Raw genomic sequence first — 19,493 nt, 5'->3', positions numbered from 1 at the left:
AAACCCCATCTCTACTAAAAATACAAAAAATTAGCTGGGCATGGTGGTGCGTGCCTGTAATCCCAGCTACTCAGGAGGCTGAGGCAGGAGAATTGCCTAAACCCAGGAGGCGGAGGTTGCGGTGAGCCGAGATCGCACCATTGCACTCCAGCCTGGGTAACATGAGTGAAACTCCGTCTCAAAAAAAAAAAATAAATAAATAAAATGTTTTTTTTTTTAAATGGGGTAATATTATACATGCCTTATGGCAACTTGTTTTTTTCCCCAGTAGCTCATAGCTGTGTTTCTGTTACTATCCTTTGGACTTTGAGTGAGATACAAGCTAGTTTCAATCTCCTTAAAAATCATGTGAAAACATACCTGGAATTTTTCACCTTTGTGCATCTGAGTTGATCTAAATTCAGGAGAATCTATAAAGGCACAGGGGTAAATGTTATGCAGAAAATGTCCTCGATAGGAGACCTTCATTCTGATAACAGAAATTAATGTTAATAAAGGCACTATTTCACAAATAACATGATAATTCTTAAAACTGCTATCATCATATGCAATTTTGATTTGTAGTAAAGTTTTTTAAATTCCACAGATGATGGACATAACTAAAAGCACCTCTTTAGGCACAAGTATTTCAAAAACTAACGTTAGAAAAAAGCATTGTCCAGTATTGAGACAGACATATGTCGTCTAGTGGTTATTATTGCCCTTATAAAGGAAGTGACTATATAATTTGTTACTCAAGCTGGGATACTGCTGAGAGAGAAAGAGGTATCATTAATAACAATGCCAGCGCAACACAGAAACTGGCTCTCTCCCCAGAAGGCTGATATTCCTAGAAGTTATACTTCTGTGATATTCAAGACAAATAAACTCTGATGCATGTATAAGCTTTTTGAATTTCAATGTCTAATTTAAATCCACTTCAATTTTGACTCATTAATTTTTAATAAAAGGTCAAAAATGGTTAAAATCTTGCAACTGAAAATCCTGACATCAAGATTCAGAGCAGTACATTCAACCTGGCTTCAATACGTTGCTCTACAGCACTGGAAAGTGTAGTTATAGCATAAATTTCACCAACAACAAACCCTGTGACTGCTTCCTCAATTCACTAGCAACATTTTCTTCCATTCATTTCCTTCCCAGAGGCCATGAAAAGATGAAAGGTAAACTAGGAATTTTGATTTCCATAGAACACTTACTTCCCCTTCAAGAGAATACTCAGACGGTCATCAACTGAGGTTTTATCTTCTGCAGCGTAAGTCTGGCCCTTTTTCAAGGTTTGGATCATGCAAAACTGTCCAGTTAATCTTCTGAACAAATCTGGAGGCACACGGAGTGGTTCAAACAATCGCCGGTAGATGCCACTGAGTTCCTTTTCAATCTTTACCTGAAATGCACCAAGGACTAGATGCTGTACCAATGCAGCAGCAACCCCAACATACTGACTTCTGAGGTCTAAATATGGTTTTGAGAACAAACAAATCTTTGATATATACCATCAACCTTCTGTATTTAGGCTAACAGAACCTTACACAGCAAGTAAATGGTGATAAAAGTTTGTGCTTTAGATGCTAAAAGTGTACATTTAGGTTGTGCGAGGTGGTTCATGCCTGTAATTTCAGGACTTTGGGAGGCTGAGGTGGTAGGATCATGTGAGGCCAAGAGTTTGAGACCAGCCTGGGGAACACAGTGAGGTTCTAACTCTACTTAGAAAAAAAGCCAGGCGTGGTGGTCATGCCTGTAATCCCAGCACTTTCAGTGGTCACATCTGTTATCCCACCACTTTGGGAGGTCGAGGCAGGTGGATCTTCTGAGGTAAGAGGTTTGAGACCAGCCTGACCAACATGGTGAAACTCCGTCTCTACTAAAAATACAAAAAATTAGCCGTGTGTAGTGGCATACACCTGTAACTCCAGCTACTTGGGAGGCTGAGGCAGGAGAGCTGCTTGAACCTGAGAGGCACATGTTACAGTGACCTGAAATCGCACCATTGCATTCCAGCCTGGGCAACAAGAGTGAACTCTGCCTCAAAAAAAAAAAAAAAAAAAAAAAAAAAAAAAAAAAAAAAAAAAAAAAAAAAAAAAAAAAAAAAAAAAAAAGAAAGAAAAGAAAGAAAGAAAGAAAAAAAATTAGCCAGCCATGGTGGAGTATACCTATAGTCCTGGCTACTTGAGATGCTGAGGTGGGAGGGTTACTTGAGCCCAGGAGTTTGAGACTGTAGTCAACTAGGATTGCACCATCACACTCCAGCCTGGGCAACAGAGTAAGACTCTGTGTCAAAAAACAAAAATAAAAAAATAAAAAAAACTTCTGCAGTTAAACTGAACTCACTGTGTAAGGGAAGGATCTTACACAGTAGATCATAACTCTATGGCTCATAATCTCTTCCTATGAGCTATAATCCAACTGTTTAGGTTTTGAATGTTGTCACCACCTTCACCTTCCAAATCTTAGTCCCTTCTATAAATAACAGAAAACATTTTCTGTAAAACCTACTTCACACAGAAAAAAATTAGACTAACTTTTAAATATGGCAGCAAGAAAATAAATACACAAAATAGGAAGTGATGAGGAAATAAATTTATACAAGTGACATATACTTTAAGCATTTTATCTCCATGTAATTACTTAATGCACCAATACAGAAAAACACACAAGCACAGCTGCAATCACTGCTTTATATTTACGTACTCTCAAGCAAAGTGAAGGAAAATAAAAGGGTATAAAAGAGTTTTAGTGTAGAAGTTTCATCCTAAGCTAAAATTAACTGTAAAATGGAGAATCCACTGGCAAATAAGGCTGGCTACTGGAGGAAGAGAAAAGCAAAATGGCTTAATCATTTTTGTTGTCAGATTCTCCAAAGCACAGGTCATGCGCCATCTTTGGGCCCAGCATTAGTCTCTCGAAGTCACACTAATTGGGTAGATGGAAAACCATAATGCACTATATCTCTGGCAGGCACGACATGAAGCCTATAGGCCCAGATCATGACAGCTGCTTCAACCTGATGTCACTCTAGCATTTGCAATACTCCAACTTGTCCTGCTGTTTCATTTTGAGGAAAATCCAGCATTTATATTTTTCAAAAAAGTAAATTTATAGTATGAGAAGAAACAAAAGCACAGATACTAAGTGATTTACCTATTTGGTGCTATGATCACATCGGCAACTTCTGATCCTTATATTTTAGAGTTCCAGCAAGTTCTGACATTCAGAAAATGTAATCATTATTATTATCTACCTCTTCCACTCCAAAGCTCCAGTAATGACCATTTAGAATGATTTATTCATAATCTGCTCATCCTATAACTTTCAGATCAAGCCCTCTTTATGTATTTATTTTTTGGAGACAGAGTCTCACTCTGTTGCCTGTGCTGGAGCAAAGTGATGTGACCATAGCTCACTGCAGTCTCAAACTCCTGGGTTCCAGTGATCCTCCCAAGAAGCTTGGACTACAGGTGTGTGCTACCGTACCCAGCTGATTTTTAAATTTTTTGTAGAGATGGAGTCTTGTTATGTTGCACAGGCTGGTCTCGAACGCCTAATCTCAAGTGATCTTCCAGCCTGGGCCTCCCAAAGTGCTGGGATTACAGGCATGAGCCATGGTGCCCAGCCTCATGAAGCCCTCTTAATTTTTTTTCTTTTTTTTTTTTTTTGAGACAAGAGTGTCGCTCTGTCACTCAGGCTAGAGTGCGGTGGCACGATCTTGGCTCACTGCAACCTCTGCCACCTGGGTTCAAGCGATTCTCATGCCTCAGCCTCCTGTGTAGCTGGGTCTACAGCTGTGCACCAGCTAATTTTTGTATTTTTTAGTAGACACAGGATTTTGCCATGTGGTCAGGCTGGTGTCAAACTCCTGACCTCAGGTGATCCATCCACCTTGGCTTCCCAAAGTGTTGGGATTACAGGCATGAGCCACTGCACCTGGCCTAATTCTTACCTTCTTTGAAAGCATCTACTCATCAAAGGTTTTTCTGAGCACCTACTGTGTGCCAATCAAGGTTGATAGGAAAAGGAGATACAGCAGCAACTGTGTTAGATTATTGTTCCCAATTATTCACTGTTCCCAACCTCTGTAAGAGGACTGTACAAGCCCTTATTCCACCCCATGCCCCAAAGTATCAAACTTGGCCATGTCATTTGTTTTAGCCAATGAAATGTAAGCAGAAACAATGTGTCCCTTTTGAGCAAAAGTTTTAAGAGACATTGGGTGTTTCTCTTTTGCTCTCTAGTACTTTTCCCTCTGCTATGAGAATGCATGGTCCAAACAGAAACTGCTGCTTCAGCATAAACCCTGCAATGAATGAGATGCATAGAACAGAATCACAGCTGACACACAGCTGCCAGAGTCAAGATACAAGGTGAGTGAGAAAAAAAGCCCATTTGCTGTCACATATCACTGAGACTTATTACATAGCATAATCTAGAGAAAACTGACTAATACGGTAAAACAACACAGACTGAGTCACTATGTTTGACAAGGTTACAGTATAGTTGAATGCCTATTATACATCATCTATTATTCAAATTATAATTTTCTATGAATTGTTTTCCAATAGTTTGTTTCCCAATAGTTTTCTACATGCAAATCTGACCCCAAACATAAGATTAAGGCAAGCGCTGGATCTTTTACTTTACTGAATGCTTGCTTGTGCTTAGGAAAATCAGTAATATATACAGAGTGATTTCTAGGAACCCTGTTGTTTTCCTACTCTATTTTTGTTCTTGATATGATCAAGGAATACAACAAGATAAATCAGAGTTGAAAAGTAAAAGTTAAAGATGAGTGTTTTGGTAGCAACCTACCAAATATGGTGACTTCCTTAAATGAATATTTTGGGTATTAGAAAAAATAATAGTTATTACACTAAAAAACAACATGAACTATTTGTAAATCATAGAATGTTTACACAAGTTGCCTGCTAGTAATTTTATAAATGGGAAATATTTCCAAGTGACATCTGAATATCAATATTAAAAAAATCAAGTAATATGACTTAAAAAGGAGAACATTATTCACATTCTCTCATATGCTAATAATTTTTAAAGTTTTAAAAACTCATTTGTAGAACAAATTTCATGGTACTAAAATGTTTCACTTTTAAGCACATGTAAACAGAAAGTCTAATCTTCAGAGAAATGATATTAAAGGGGCTAAATATGGTAGATTCTTACTCTTAAATCTGAACAAAGTATCTTTCAAAGTTTTAGCTTTAAAATCACTTCCTTATTAATTAATTTTAGTAATTACCGGTCTCTTCTTGTATAAAAGATATGACAGATGCAAAATGTTGACACCCAAGAACACAGAATTCCAGATCATTATATCCAAGGCACATCGGTAGAGAGTGGCCCAGGCAATATAAAGTGTACATCCTGTTGAAGAACACGGTTAACATGTTAGATGTCCAGAAGAGCTTAAGCAGGGAGCTTAATAAATTTGATATCCTGTCTATATAGTAGTCATCCCTTTTTTGAAGGTGATACTTTACAATACCCCCAGTGGAAACCTGAACCCATGGATAGTACACAACTCTATAAACACTGTGTTTCATTGATCTGATACCCAAGACAGCTACTCAGCGATTACTGGGTAGATAACACAGATAGTGGGGATAAGCTGGACAAAGGGATGATTCACATTCCAGTCAGGATACAGCAGGACAGTACAAGATTTAATCACACTATTCAGGGTGTCTTGCAATTTAAAACTTATAAATTGTTTATTCTTGGCATTTTCCATTTAATATTATTAGACTATAGTTGACCACAGAAAGTGAATCCACGGATGTGGGGATTACTGAAAATCAAACACATTTTAGAACTAGCTAAGCCAATTATCACATTGTTTCATTTTGGTTTTTGTCTGGTAATAAAAAAACCCAAATATACCCTTTGTTGCATAAAATCTATATAAAAAATATACTAGAAATACAAAGTACAAAAAATATTTTTAAAGGGGAAAATTTCATAATTCTACTACTTAAAGAAAGCCATTAAATACCAAATAATTTAATTCTGCCTTATAGTTTTCATGCAGTTTTACCTGATGGCAAATCTAACACATATAATATTTTAAAATCTCCTTTTTAACTAATTGCAGTGATTTTCCCATTTCATTACACTCTTTGAAAGTACAATTTTAAATGACCGTAACTGATTAAACTATAATTTATTTAACCATCCCCCAATTGCTGGAAAGACAAGATTTTGTGGGTATAATTTCCGACAAGCAGAAAATTTTATACATACAAATTTTTCTGTACTCGTGATTGTTTACTTAGTCTGGATTACCCCGAAGGTGAATCTAGGGAATGAACTTTATAGTAATTTTACAATATTGAAGAATTGTTTCCCAAAAGCTTTGTACAAATTTGCAATCCTACTAGTTAGAAATGCCAGTATCAAGTTGTCAGCATAGGCACGTGTTGCTTAATGACAGGGTTATGTTCTGAGAAATGTTTTGTTAAATGATTTTGTTGCTGTGCGAACATCATAGAGTATACTTACATAAATTCAGATGGCACAGTCTACTACACTATAGGGCATAAACTAATACAGTACAGTTTGAATACAGTAGTATTGAATATTGAATACTGCAGGCAACTGTAACACAATAGTAAGTATTTGTATATTTAAATATGGGAAAGGTAAACGTGGTACTATAATCTTACGGGAACACTTTCATTATACAACGCATGGCTGCATCATAAGATGTGAAAACTCCTAATTTGATAGTGAGAAATTATGTATTATATTTTATTTTGCATTTCCATGATTACTGGTGAGCCTGCATATTTTATTTTATTTTATTTTTTTATTTTTTAACTAATACAGTAAGTCACTACCAGCAGAGAGGCTGCATATTTTACCAAAATGTTTTAGCCATTTGAATTTTCTCTTGGTGATTATCCATTCATCTCTGAGAATCTTCCTGTGTTTTCTTATCAATTCTCTTACCTTATATAAAATATCCCCAGTTTCTTTTGATCAATTTTATGGTAGGAGAGTTAATACAGTACATATATTTAAAATAAAGCATCATTAAGATATAGATCACTGACACATGCACACAAAAGCTAACCTCCCACTTTAAAAGTTACTCACTTACAATTTTTTATTTCATAAGAATGATTTGAGGTACCTCAATAAAGCCCAAAATGTAAAAATTTAAAGATTCTTTAAGTAATATTTCATAGCAAGTAGTGAAGCAATTTAAAATATTTTAATTTAAAAGAGACAGGGTACATAATGAGAGGATGGAGAAAAACCGGAGGACCTGAATTATAGTTCTGGTTTGGCCATTTTTTCTCCATCTTAATTTTGGATGGGTCATTTTACTTGTTTAGATTTCTTTTTTTTTTTTTTTTTTTTTTTTTTAATTTATTTGTTTATTTTTTTTTTTTTTTTTTTTTTTTTTGAGACAGGGTCTTGCTCTGTTACACAGGTTGGAGTGCAGCAGTAGCAACATGATGTAGTGCAGCCTCACATCCCAGGCTCAAGCTGTCCTCCCACCTTAGCCTCCCAAATAGCTGGGACCACAGGTACATGCCACCATGCCCAGCTAATCTTTAAAATTTCTGTAGACATAGGGTCTCACTACATTGCCCAGGCTGGTTTTGAACTACTGGCTTCAAGAGATCCTCCCACTTCAGCCTCCCAAAGTGCTGGGACTATAAGTGTTAGCCTCCATGCCTGGCCTAGGTTTCTCTTTCTACATTTACAGAATAAAGTGTTAGATTTGATAATATCTTTGGTTAACTCTACCTCCACAGCTCTGTCTTAAAATTCATAATTGATTTTTGTTTTTTTTATAGGATACAGTGTTTTTTTTCTTTTTTTTCCATTCAACTCCCTGCTCCTCCTATTGCAATCCTCACCTTACCCACAGGTCACACACCACAGAGGTCCACAAGCTTCTCCTAACCTTTTAGCCTCTTCTTCCTTGTCATTTATCACTTTTTTTTTTTTTTTTTTTGAGGCGGCGTCTCGCTGTGTTGCCAGGCTGGAGTGCAGTGGCACGATCTCGGCTCACTGAAACCTCTGCCTCCTGGGTTAAAGTGATTCTCCTGCCTCAGCCTCCCGAGTAGCTGGGATTACAGATGCCTGCCACCACGCCTGGCTAATCTCTGTATTTTTAGTAGAGACAGGGTTTCACCATTTTGGCCAGGCTGGTCTAGAACTCCTGACCTCAGGTGATCTGCCTGCCTCAACCTCCCACAGTGCTGGAATTACAGGCATGAGCCACTGTGCCCAGCCCATTTATCATAAATTTTTAGGCACAATGTGATATTCCACGTTCACCCCAATAAGCTCAATTTCCTCCTCTTCTGTGCTCTTTGCTTGGATATCGCACATGCTCACTCAGAGAAATCTTGCTCACCTTCCAAAATCCAGGTCCCATGTCACCTCCTCAGAGAGACCTTGCTCTGCCTTCCTACTGAGCCTATCACCTTTTCCATGTCCCCCTGGATAATGGGTGCACGCCTGCATCCCAGCATCCGATACACCATACTGGGATTGCCCATCTGTTTCTCTGCCAGCCCCCATTAGAGTGTCTTTCTCAAGGATGAAGTCAGCCTTCCTCAGTCTTTGTCTGACACATCACAGGTACTCAAAAATGATCTGAATAAATGAGTCATCAAGGAAATAATCACATTAGTAATGTGTCAAGAATCACTGGCTAAAGTAACAGATTCAATTGTTTTAATATTCTGATGTGAATCAATTTAACTTGCTTCATCAGGGTTACAGGGACCAAAAAAAAAAAAAAAATAGTTTTGTTTGAACTACTATATCTAGGTAATTGTTTTTGTTCCCAATGTTTCTTTACTGCCCATAGCAAATATCTTTTCAAGAAATAGCAGTTAAAACTACACAGTACTTACTATGAGCAGGCAATATTCCAAGTTAAAAATATATATGACACACATTTAATTCACAACAACTTTGGGAGGTGGTATTATTTTTACCCTTATCTGATAAATAAGGAAACTGAGGCAATAGAAAGATTACATCATTTGCCCAAGTTACATAGTTAGCAAGTAGTAGAACCAGTTTTTGAATCACATAATTTAGCTCTAAAGTTCATACGCTTACACATGAATGAATTTTTTGATATCTGGAAAACCTAAACAACATGTGAAAGCACACATAAACAAAGTAAGTAAGGGAGAGATATGGCATATGAAGGTCTATGCTCTAAGCTAACTGATATACTGCCAATTCAGTAACGAAGACTTAGGTTTTTTGGCTTGCTATGGACCTGACAAAGAATACCCTGAAGCCCTCAGTGCAAAGCCCATCTGATGTCAGTTACAGAAAAGTTACATAAAATATCAGTGAGGTGTCTTACCTAGAGTTAACATTCCCCTAAGAAATATCATATGAAGGTGAAGAGTTGTTGGAATAACCAACCCAACTGCAAAACAAATATTTGCTACATGAAAAACCAGATGATGTATCTCTCTCCAGTTTTCACAAGTGGTCTCATTGGAAGGCACGGGTATGACACTTTCTAACTCAGGTGTAAAACCTATGGCAGTTGATTCCGTCAATGAGCTGGACTCTGTATAATTCATTTTGAAAATTCCTGTAAAAACAAGTAGACAAAAGTAAAATCATAAAAATGGCAACTATATCTTATTACTTCCATAGGTATTATACCAAAATTATTTCTGTGAATTAAACAGACTTCTCCAGTCCTTATGAATTAAACAGATCCAGATTCAAATCCCAACTCTGTCACATATTAAATGTATTCAGTTCCTTACCTGTTAAAGGATAATAATAATATCTCATTTGCCTTATGATTAAATGAAATAAAATACATAAAATACTTAGCATAGGGTACAACTATTCCCTCATAAGCACAAATATACATATACCGACTTGTAGAGAAGGGAGGAGTGAGGGAATTAATTAGTCTTTAAAACAATCACCAATGTTCATAAACCACAGTAATTACAAAGTTATTTAGTCTGGTCTTCCATCATATTCCCACTGGTGACTGAATCCAAACACAGGAAAAATAACTAGAAAACTAATTATTTGAATACTTAAAAAATATTAATACTCTCACATCTATTTGAAAGCTTAGTATATTTAGAAGTCTCTATTTTATATCACCATTAAATCACTGTATCATACATACATAATACATTATCATACATGCAAATAATATATAGCCATATAAACATTTATATATACATGGGAGATACAACATGAAACTTTCTTTTATTGCCTAATTTAAATCTCTACTTTATTTCCCATAATAATTCTAGTTGGTAGCATATCACAAATTAAAAAGCAGTAAACTTCTGGTTTACTTATACATATAAAAATCCATAGCAAGTACATTTAAAGAATACACATTTTACACATGCTTATATAAAACCATTTCCCGTGTTACCTGTCTTCAGTCTCTGGTCCTTACAAATAACTCTATTATTATTTACACAAATTTGGTCCTGGCCAAACACTATGAAGGTTTACCAGATATATGAATTATTCTGTTTCAGGAAAATTCCAAACGGGAACCCTAAATATATTTAAATTTAGAAATATGTATTTCTTTCAAAATAAGGTCATGCAATTAATCTTACTTTTCTATTGCTTATTCTCAATATACTAAAGTAAAGGTTTTAGGTAGTAGAATAATTAATTGGTACAAAATGGGTACTTTGAAAGGACGTTAACAGACAAATCTGAAAGAATTTCATACCTTAAAGATGATTTAAAAAAAAAAAACACACCAATTTACAAATTGTGAATGAAATGATCAAGTCAACTGAAGATCTTTTTACACAATTCTGAAATAGCTCATAAATATAACAGTAATAGTTGACTTAGATATTGATTTCCTACAAAAAGAAACAAAAATTCACCTGTTTTCCAAATGTCTGAAATCATTAAATACATAAGCCTATCAGGATGGAGGGAAGATTATTATTTTAATAACTCCATTTATACAAAATTTGCTTTTCAGGACCAAATGAGAATGAATCTCATAACTTCTGCAGGACAGAGAACAATATGAAGTGTCCTCTATCACTCATAACCTAACATCACCTACCCTAGCATTGCATAGGTTAATAATAACTACCATTTCGACAGCACTGTAGAATGTATCTACACTCCCATTGTCCTGTTTGTCCTAACTACCCTTTGTCCTCTATGAGGCAGGAACACTATTTATTCATGTACTTCCAAGGCTTAGCCTCTGTAGAGAAGGCCACTGAAGCAGAGAGGAAAGCCACTCTGAAGGAATCTCAACATGACAAACACTTTTAGACTGTGCAGTCCCCCTACATCTCAGTAATAAAGATAGGAGAGTGCCTAGCCTTCCTGAGGTTGAGTCAGGTTCTATACCACAAGCCACCAGGGAGCCACATAAGCCAGGGAAAGTCGCTTCTGCTCCTCGGGTCTGTTTCTTCCTTGGAATGGGGCAGCTAAACTAGATCGTCTTTAAAACTCTTTAAAGTTTTAATAGCCTATGGTTTAATACATATTTACATAATCAATCAATCCATATTCCCCCTCGAATCCACCCAATTTCACCTGTACTGCCTACTAATCCACTATAATTCAGTATCAGGTTTTTAGAAGTTCTTAAAATGACATGAAAACTACCAATTTCTGGTCCAAGAAAAATGACAGGAAAACTACAATTACTGACCCAAGAACCAGAAATATTATTAGCAATTTTTAGAAGGTAGGATCATCCTAAAGATGTTTTGAAGCATCACACCTTATTAGAAATATATATATCTGTACAGATAGACGTAAAGGCATACAGATGTATCTATATATCTATATAATTGTCTACCGTGAAATGCCAGTTAACCTATTGTCGAAAATATTGATCAGATCAGTTTATTTTGATTTCCACTTAATCGTTTAGCAGCTTACACTGAACCATCCTTATACAGAGAATAGGTGGAAAGGGAAAGGTTAGACTGGTAAATTGGTCAACCTTCAGATTAATTTTGACTAAATCAAGAGAAATTATGTATCCCTCATCAGGTCATGAAAGTTTACGTCCTTAAATTACCTATACTAATAAAGTTCTGTTTATTGGTTTTCAAAAAGGTGATTGCAGGGCTAAATAGCTAAATGTTGAAACTTACATTAAACCTTTACCAAACTAAAAAAAGGAAAAAGATAACTGCAACGAGCAAAAGTCTTGCTAATCGGCTTAATTCATTCTCTAATTCTAACTGAATTTTCGCACATCTTCCGAATGGCAAATGGCATTACATTGCTTAGTCTTTTAGCACTTATTCATGCTTCAAAGCACGCAGTTTCTGGGACTTACCTGGCCAACAACCGGTTCCCAAAGGCTCGGGGAAGGAGGCTGCGAGTGGGCGGCGCGCACTCGGGTCCCCAGCCATGTGTGGTCTCCGGAGACCCTCTGACCTCGCTCCTTAGGAGGAGGGTCCGCGGCGACAGTCCTTCTAGGCCAGGAGCTCTCGGGCCGCGGGGGTGAGGAGTGAGCCCCGTGACCCACCCCAAACTCGGACAGGGGACGGGGTGGGCGACACCGTGCGCCTGGCTGCACGCAGCCTCCGCGCGGGACGCAGCGGCCCTACAGGCGGCGAGGAGGAACCCCGGGACCGGGCGGAGAGAGCAGAGGCCGAGCTCACCAAGGGGCTTGCCGCCGCAGAGCGCGGGAGCCAGCACTCGGTGGGGCCGAGGGCCCGGGGGCGCTGGGGCTGCCTGACCAAGCGGCGGCCGCCGATCCTTGAGGGTCTCGATGGCCGCGGCGCTCAGACCCGGGGAGAAGGGCGGCCCCCAAAGGTCTAGAGTCCCGCGAGGGCGCGGCCAGCGAGGAGGGGCAGAGGGCGGCGCCCCCGGCCGCGGAGAACAGGCAGTCGCCGCCCGGGACGGCAAAGTTGTTCCCGGAGGGGCCGAGATCCAACTTTCGCTTCTCGATTTAGCCACCGGAGCGCGAGGCCGCACACAGCCCGGCGCGGGCGGACAGCGGGCGGACAGCAGGCGGCAGCGGCGCGTCCCATCCTTACCTGGCTGGTCCTCGGCGAGGAACCTGGGCTGCACCGACCAAAGTTCGGAGCGGCAGCTTCGGAGCGCGGGACTCGGGGGACACGGGCTCAGCGGTTCGACGGGTGTCGGACGCGCGCTCCTCGGCGAGTCCGCGGGTCCGGAAGCTCCGCAGCCCGGGCCGGGTCCCCACGCCCGCAGCCGCTTTGACTAAAATAGGCATCGCGACGGCGGCGGCGGGCGGCGGCGGCCAGGGCTGGGGTTGCACCGCGCACGCGCACGCGCCCGCCGCCCCGCGCCCCCCGGCGGGCGGAGCCCCGCGCTGGTCCCGGACTGCCCGCCCTGCTCCCGCGGCTCCACGGCCGGTCTGCGCACTCGAGGACTTGGTTTGAAACGCCCGCTTATTTATTTTCTTGTTCCCTCTCTACAGGAGACTATCCTTGTTTGGGCATGAGTGGGAAGCGGGCGGCTTCGTGGGAACGGCGGCATTCGTCGTTCCTCCCCACGGGGAGTATTCGAGAAGTAGGGTCCTGGGTAGGGGGAGAAATCAGAGGAAATGAGAACGGGAATTCTCGTTTCTCCTCAGAGTTGGACGACCCACTCGCATTTCTCCTTTTTGGGAGGTTCGCCCATAACTCGGCACTAGCGGGGAATGACCCGGAGAGCGCGCGAGTTCACGGCCGAGTCTGGCGAGCGAGGTGGAACGTTTGGTCCGCCCGGGTGCAGGACGCTGGGGCCAGGCCTCCTGCTGCGGAGGAGGAGGAGGGAGAAGAGGCCGAGCGGGAGGGGCTTCTGACACGTGTCACTGTTTTTGTTTCCAAAGAAGGGTACTTAAACCCGAAACTAGCAATCCCAGGCGGTGCAGGGCCCTCCACTGTAGGCAAAGCATCACTTGAATGTAGATGTGGGAACCATACGTTTGGATACAAAATATGAGAGTATGTTCCAATCAACTTTTACTGATTACTGGACAACTATTTTGAGTAAGAAAACGGGGAAAGTTAATGAAGAATTGCCGTTGGTGGTGGGGGGATGTGTCTTGTAGGACAAAAGAGGAAGATTAGGTAGGTATCCAGTTTCCAACAAAAAATGTCTCATTATGGGATAAAATTGGAGTATGAGGTCCATTATTAGAGTATTTAGAGTATTATTATTACAATTATTAGAGTATGAGGTCATTCATGGATGTGAAATGTGATCTCAGTATTAAAAAGACCACCAACAGGCCGGGCGCGGTGGCTCAAGCCTGTAATCCCAGCACTTTGGGAGGCCGAGGCGGGTGGATCACGAGGTCAAGAAATCGAGACCTGGTCAACATGGTGAAACCCCGTCTCTACTAAAAATACAAAAAATTAGCTGGGCATGGTGGCGCGTGCTTCTAATCCCAGCTACTCAGGAGGCTGAGGCAGAATTGCCTGAACCCAGGAGGCGGAGGTTGTGCTGAGCCAAGATCGCGCCATTGCACTCCAGCCTGGGTAACAAGAGCGAAACGCCGTCCAAAAAAAATAAAGACCACCACCAATTGTGTGAAGGTACGTTATAAAGAGTACCTGGAGGTGCACACTGGGCAAGTCTCTGGTGAAGAGGGGGTGCAGCCTGCCATGAAAGAGCATGGGTCTTGATGTCACACAAGCTGGGTTTGAATCCTTCCTCTCCTACCAGTTTACGGTGCGACCTTGGAGAAGTTACTTAGGCTTTCTGTGCCTCAGTTTCCTCTTTGGAACATGGGGATGATGATGATGGTCCTGCAGAGGTACCTGCACCTCATAGTATTGTTTTGAGGACTAAATGTTAATTATATATAAAGATATTAAAATGGTGTTTGGGACTAAGTTTTATATTTGTGTGTATGTGTGCCTATATATATATATATATATATATATATATATATGTAGTATTTATAAAGCTCCTTCTCTAATATCTCTGAACTTTCCTATAAACATAAAAGATTACTTTTCAAGGTTACTTTAGAGTCTGTTTCTTTCTAGATGCTCTGTCAGCCTTTTTTGTTGTTGTTGTTGTTTTGATTTTTGAGACAGAGTTTCACTCTTGTTGTACAGGCTGGAGTGCAATGGCGCAATCTCAGCTCATAATAATGAATATGGGGAATATCCTAAATTCCAACCATGGGGGACTAAGTAAATTATAGAACATCCAAACAATCTTGTTCGAAGCAGCCATTAAAAATAATTTCTAGGAAGATATTATAGACATCATAATAATATCTACTAGTTACATAAAGCAAAACTATGCCCCAAAGGCCCAGCCCTCAGCCTGTTTTTGTACACCCATTTTTACATTTTTTTATGGTTGAAAAAAATCAGAAGACTATTTCATGATATGTGAACATTATATAAAATTCAGATTCAGTGTCTGTAAAATTTTGAAACCCAGTCATGCCCGTTTTTATGACTGTTTTCATGCTGCCAAGGCAGCTTTGATTAGTTACAATAGAAACCTTATGGCCCACAAAGCCTAAAATGTTTACTGTCTGGCTCTACAGACGTTTACTGACCCCTCACTTAGAGTATACTTCGTATCAGGTACTGTTATAAGTGATTTGGATATATTGTCACCCATAACAGGACACACCCACTCCTTACCTTCAGGATAGGATACCTGTAAGGCATTTAGATCATATAAAGATTGCATGTTTTTATGAAAAGAACACTGAATGAGATATCATAAAACTTAAGTTCTAGCCTTTGACAGTGTCTATGTTTTCTTTGAGTCTGTGTTCTATAGAAAGTGAAGATTGAAAAAACCTGATCCCCTCACTGTAACTTATCTAGGATTAAAACCATTATTTATAGTGAGTATCTTGCTGTATTTTAATTTCTTATCACAGATGTATGAATAGTAGTTTTATAAAATTCAAAGCAAGAATTCTAGACACAGAACCTAGGATTTGGGAATTCCTTTAGCTCCCTGGTCTCCTCCTGCTGGCCTCGGAAAGGTCAGATCAAAAGCTTCTGAGCACTATTTGAATAATATGAAGCAAGGAGCTGACCTGCACAGATGTGTACAATGAAAAGGGTAAGAAGCATAAATAACAAAATGCAGGGCAGTCTGTTTCCTCTGTAAAAACTCTGGCTACTGTTGGAGTGACATAATTATTTTTATCTTCATTTTTTAAAACAGGTATTCTAGTCTACTTTTACCAGTTGGATAAACTCTTAATGAGACTTAAAGTTCAGGAAGAATAAGTTTTGTGAAAATGAAACAAGATCATTGGTTTTAAAGTATTCATATATTGGGAGGCCTAAGAGGATGGATCACCTGAGGTCAGGAGTTCAAGACCAGCCTGGCCAACATGGTGAAACCCCATTTCTACTAAAAGTACAAAAATTAGCCCGGTGTGGTGGCGCATGCCGGTAATCCCAGCTACTCCAGAGGCCGAGAGACGGGAATCACTTGAACCCAGGAGGCAGAGGTTGTGATGAGCTGAGATCACACCACTGCACTCCAGCATGGGCAACAGAGTAAGGCTGTCTCAAACAGACTGTCTCAAACAAAAAACAAAAAAGCAAGTACTCACATAACAATAAGTAGCATTATCTTCCTTATCTATAAATCTGCCCACAATATACATCGGTGTAGACTTTATTTCAACTGTTATTACTAAGTGCATGGAGACTGTACTGCTTCTGATATGGTCTCATAGCAGACAGTTCTAGTTACGATGGGATTAGATTGTTTTTGAGAACCCACATTGCTCTCATTAAATGTTACATTGTCACTGACCAGTTTGACAACCAACCTCACTGACTGTTTTTACATTTCTTTTGATTTTTAAAAAATTAATGGGCTTTTTTAAAGAGCAGTTTAAGTTTACAGATAACTGAGCAGATAGTTCCCCCATTATTAACACCTTGCATTAGTGTGGTATGTGTGTCACAAATGGAGAACTCAAATGAATCCATCATTATTAACAAAGGTCTGTAGTTTAGGGTTCACTTCCTGTTGTAGACTCTGCAGGTTTTGCCGAAGGTATAATGTCATATATCCACCATTACAGTATCATACAGAGCAGTTTCAATCTCCTGTGCTCCGGTTCTTCATCCCTCTGTCTATCCTCCTCTCACACTCCTAGCAACCACTACTCTTTTTGCTGTCTTCATAGTTTTGCCTTTTGAAAGTATCCTGTTGTTGGCATTACATGATATATCGCCATTTCAAATTGGCTTCTTTCACTAAGCAGTATGCATTCAAGTTTCCTCCATGCCTTTTCTTTTTTAAATGTGATATATCTATATATTGTGAAATGATTATCACAATCAAATGAGTTGGCATATCTATCACCTCAGATAGTTACCATTTTTATGTGTGTATTGAGAACATGTAAGATCTACTGTCTTAGCAAATTCAGTTATAAAATACAGTATTGTTAACTAGAATCACCACTCTGTACATTAGATCCCCAGAGCTTAGTCACCTTATAACTGAAAGTTTGTACCCTTTGACCACCTTCTCCCCATTTCCTCAGCCTTCAGCCCCCAATAACTATTCTCTGTTTATATGAGTTCAACTTTTTTAGATTCCATGCATAAGTGAGATGAGACAACATTTGCCTGTCTCTTTCTAACTTATTTCACTTAGTGTAAGCCTTCCATTTTTATCCATGTTGTTACAAATGGCAGAATTTCCTTCTTTTATGGATGGATAATATTTCATTGTGTACATATGCCACATTTTCTTTATCCATTCCTTTGTCAGTGGACACTTACATTGTTTCTAAGTCTTAGCTGTTATTAATACTGCTGCAATGAACATGGGATTGCAGACATCTCTTTGAGATTCTGATTTTATTTCCTTCAATATATACCTAGAAGTAGGATTGCTGGATCATATGGTAATTATATATTTAATTTTTGGAGGAACCTCCCTACTGTTTTCCACATGGCTGTACCAATTTACATTCTCACTAACAGTGCACAGGGGTTCCCTTTTCTTCATATTCTGGCCAATACTTGTTATCACTTGTCTTTTTGGTAATAGCCATTCTAACAGGTGTGAGGTGATTATCTCATTGTGGTTTTGATTTGCATTTCCCTGATGATAGCAGTGAACACCTTTTCATGTACCTATTAGCCATTTGTACGTCTTCTTTGGGAAAATGTCTATTGAGGTCCTTTACCTATTATTTATTTATTTATTGCTGTTTATTTATTTACTGAGGTCCTTTGCCTATTATTTATTTATTGCTGTTGAGTTATATGAATTCCTTACATATTTTGGATATTAACCCCTTATCAGAAACGTGGTTTGCAAATATTTTCTCCCATTCCATAAATTGCCTTTTCATTTTGTTGATTGTTTCCTTTGCTTTGCAGAAGCTTTTACATTTGATGGAATCCCACTTGTTTGGTTTTGCTTTTGATGCCATTTCCAAAAAATGACTTTGGTGCCATTTCCAAAAATATTTCTTTTTCTGCGCCAGCTAGGACTTTCAGTACTGTCTTAAATAGAAGTAGCACTCTTGTCTGATTCCTGACTTTAGGAAGAACAATGTCAAGAATACTTTTTTTTACATTTTCTTCTAGTAGTTTTATAGTTTCAGGTAAAAGCCTTTAATCCATTTGGAGTTAATTTTTGTGAGCAGTATAAGATAAGGGTCCAATAATCAGTCTTCCCAAAACAATTTATTAAAGATACTATCTTTTCCCCGTTGAATATTTTTGGTGCTCTCATCAAAATTACTTGATCATATATACATGGACTCATTTCTGGCCTATTCTCTTACATTGGTCTATATGTGTGATTTTACGCTGGTACCATACCATTCTGATTACTGCAGCTTTGTAATATAGCTTGAAATCAGAATATGTGATACTCCCAGCTTTGTTCTTTTTTCTCAAAATTGCTTTAAGCCAGGTGCAGTGGCTTATACCTGTAACCCCAGCACTTTGGGAGGCCAAGGCTGGCAGATCACGAGGTCAAGGGATTGAGACCTTCCTGGCCAACATGGTGAAACCCTGTCTCCACTAAAAATACAAAAATTAGCTGGACATGGTGGTGCACGCCTATAGTCTCAGCTACTTGGGAGGCTGAAGCAGGAGAATTGCTTGGACCCGAGAGCTGAGATTGTGCCCCTGCACTCTAGCCTGGTGACAAAGAAAGACTCCCATCTCAAAAAAAAAAAAAAAGATTGCCTAGGCTCTTTGGGTCCTTTGTTTTTTGGGTCTTTTTTTTTTGAGATGGAGTTTCACTCTTGTTGCCCAGGCTGGAGCGCAATGGCATGATCTCAGCTCACCACAACCTCTGCTTTCCGGGTTCAAGCGATTCTCCTGACTCAGCCTCCCAAGTAGCTCGAACTACAGGCATGCACTGCCATGCCCAGCTAATTTTGTATTTTTAATAGAGATGGAGTTTCTCCATGTCAGTCAGGCTGGTCTCGAACTCCCGACCTCAGGTGATTCGCCAGCCTTGGCCTCCCAAAATGCTGGTATTACAGGCATGAGCTACCGCGCCTGACCTTTTTTTTTTTTTTTTTT

At 39.4% G+C, this 19,493-nt stretch overlaps 1 protein-coding gene and 1 long non-coding RNA gene across 3 annotated transcripts in view; one reads left to right on the top strand and one right to left on the bottom strand.

The window, feature by feature from the left end:
* Positions 1 to 13,218, bottom strand: part of BVES (blood vessel epicardial substance) — a 36,493-nt gene extending 23,275 nt beyond the window's left edge. For both annotated transcript variants that reach the window (XR_001829638.2, XM_017543771.2), the window contains exons 1-5: positions 13,023 to 13,218; positions 9,356 to 9,592; positions 5,252 to 5,376; positions 1,200 to 1,387; positions 361 to 469 (exon numbers count right to left, since the gene is read on the bottom strand). Coding sequence is in view for 1 of the 2 variants with exons in the window: in XM_017543771.2 (XP_017399260.1) it covers positions 361 to 469; positions 1,200 to 1,387; positions 5,252 to 5,376; positions 9,356 to 9,581 (648 nt within the window). In the remaining variant the exon portion in view is untranslated. The remainder of the gene's footprint in view (positions 1 to 360; positions 470 to 1,199; positions 1,388 to 5,251; positions 5,377 to 9,355; positions 9,593 to 13,022) is intronic.
* Positions 13,219 to 13,417: 199 nt separating this feature from the next.
* LOC108314747 overlaps positions 13,418 to 19,493 on the top strand; it is a 40,783-nt gene continuing 34,707 nt past the window's right edge. Inside the window, exon 1 of the long non-coding RNA XR_005202671.1 lies at positions 13,418 to 13,982. This is a non-coding gene — a long non-coding RNA (uncharacterized LOC108314747). The remainder of the gene's footprint in view (positions 13,983 to 19,493) is intronic.

Source organism: Cebus imitator, unplaced genomic scaffold, assembly GCF_001604975.1.
Source record: "Cebus imitator isolate Cc_AM_T3 unplaced genomic scaffold, Cebus_imitator-1.0 Scaffold160, whole genome shotgun sequence".
Lineage (NCBI taxonomy): Eukaryota > Metazoa > Chordata > Mammalia > Primates > Cebidae > Cebus > Cebus imitator.
This window is presented reverse-complemented; position numbering and strand designations above follow the sequence as displayed.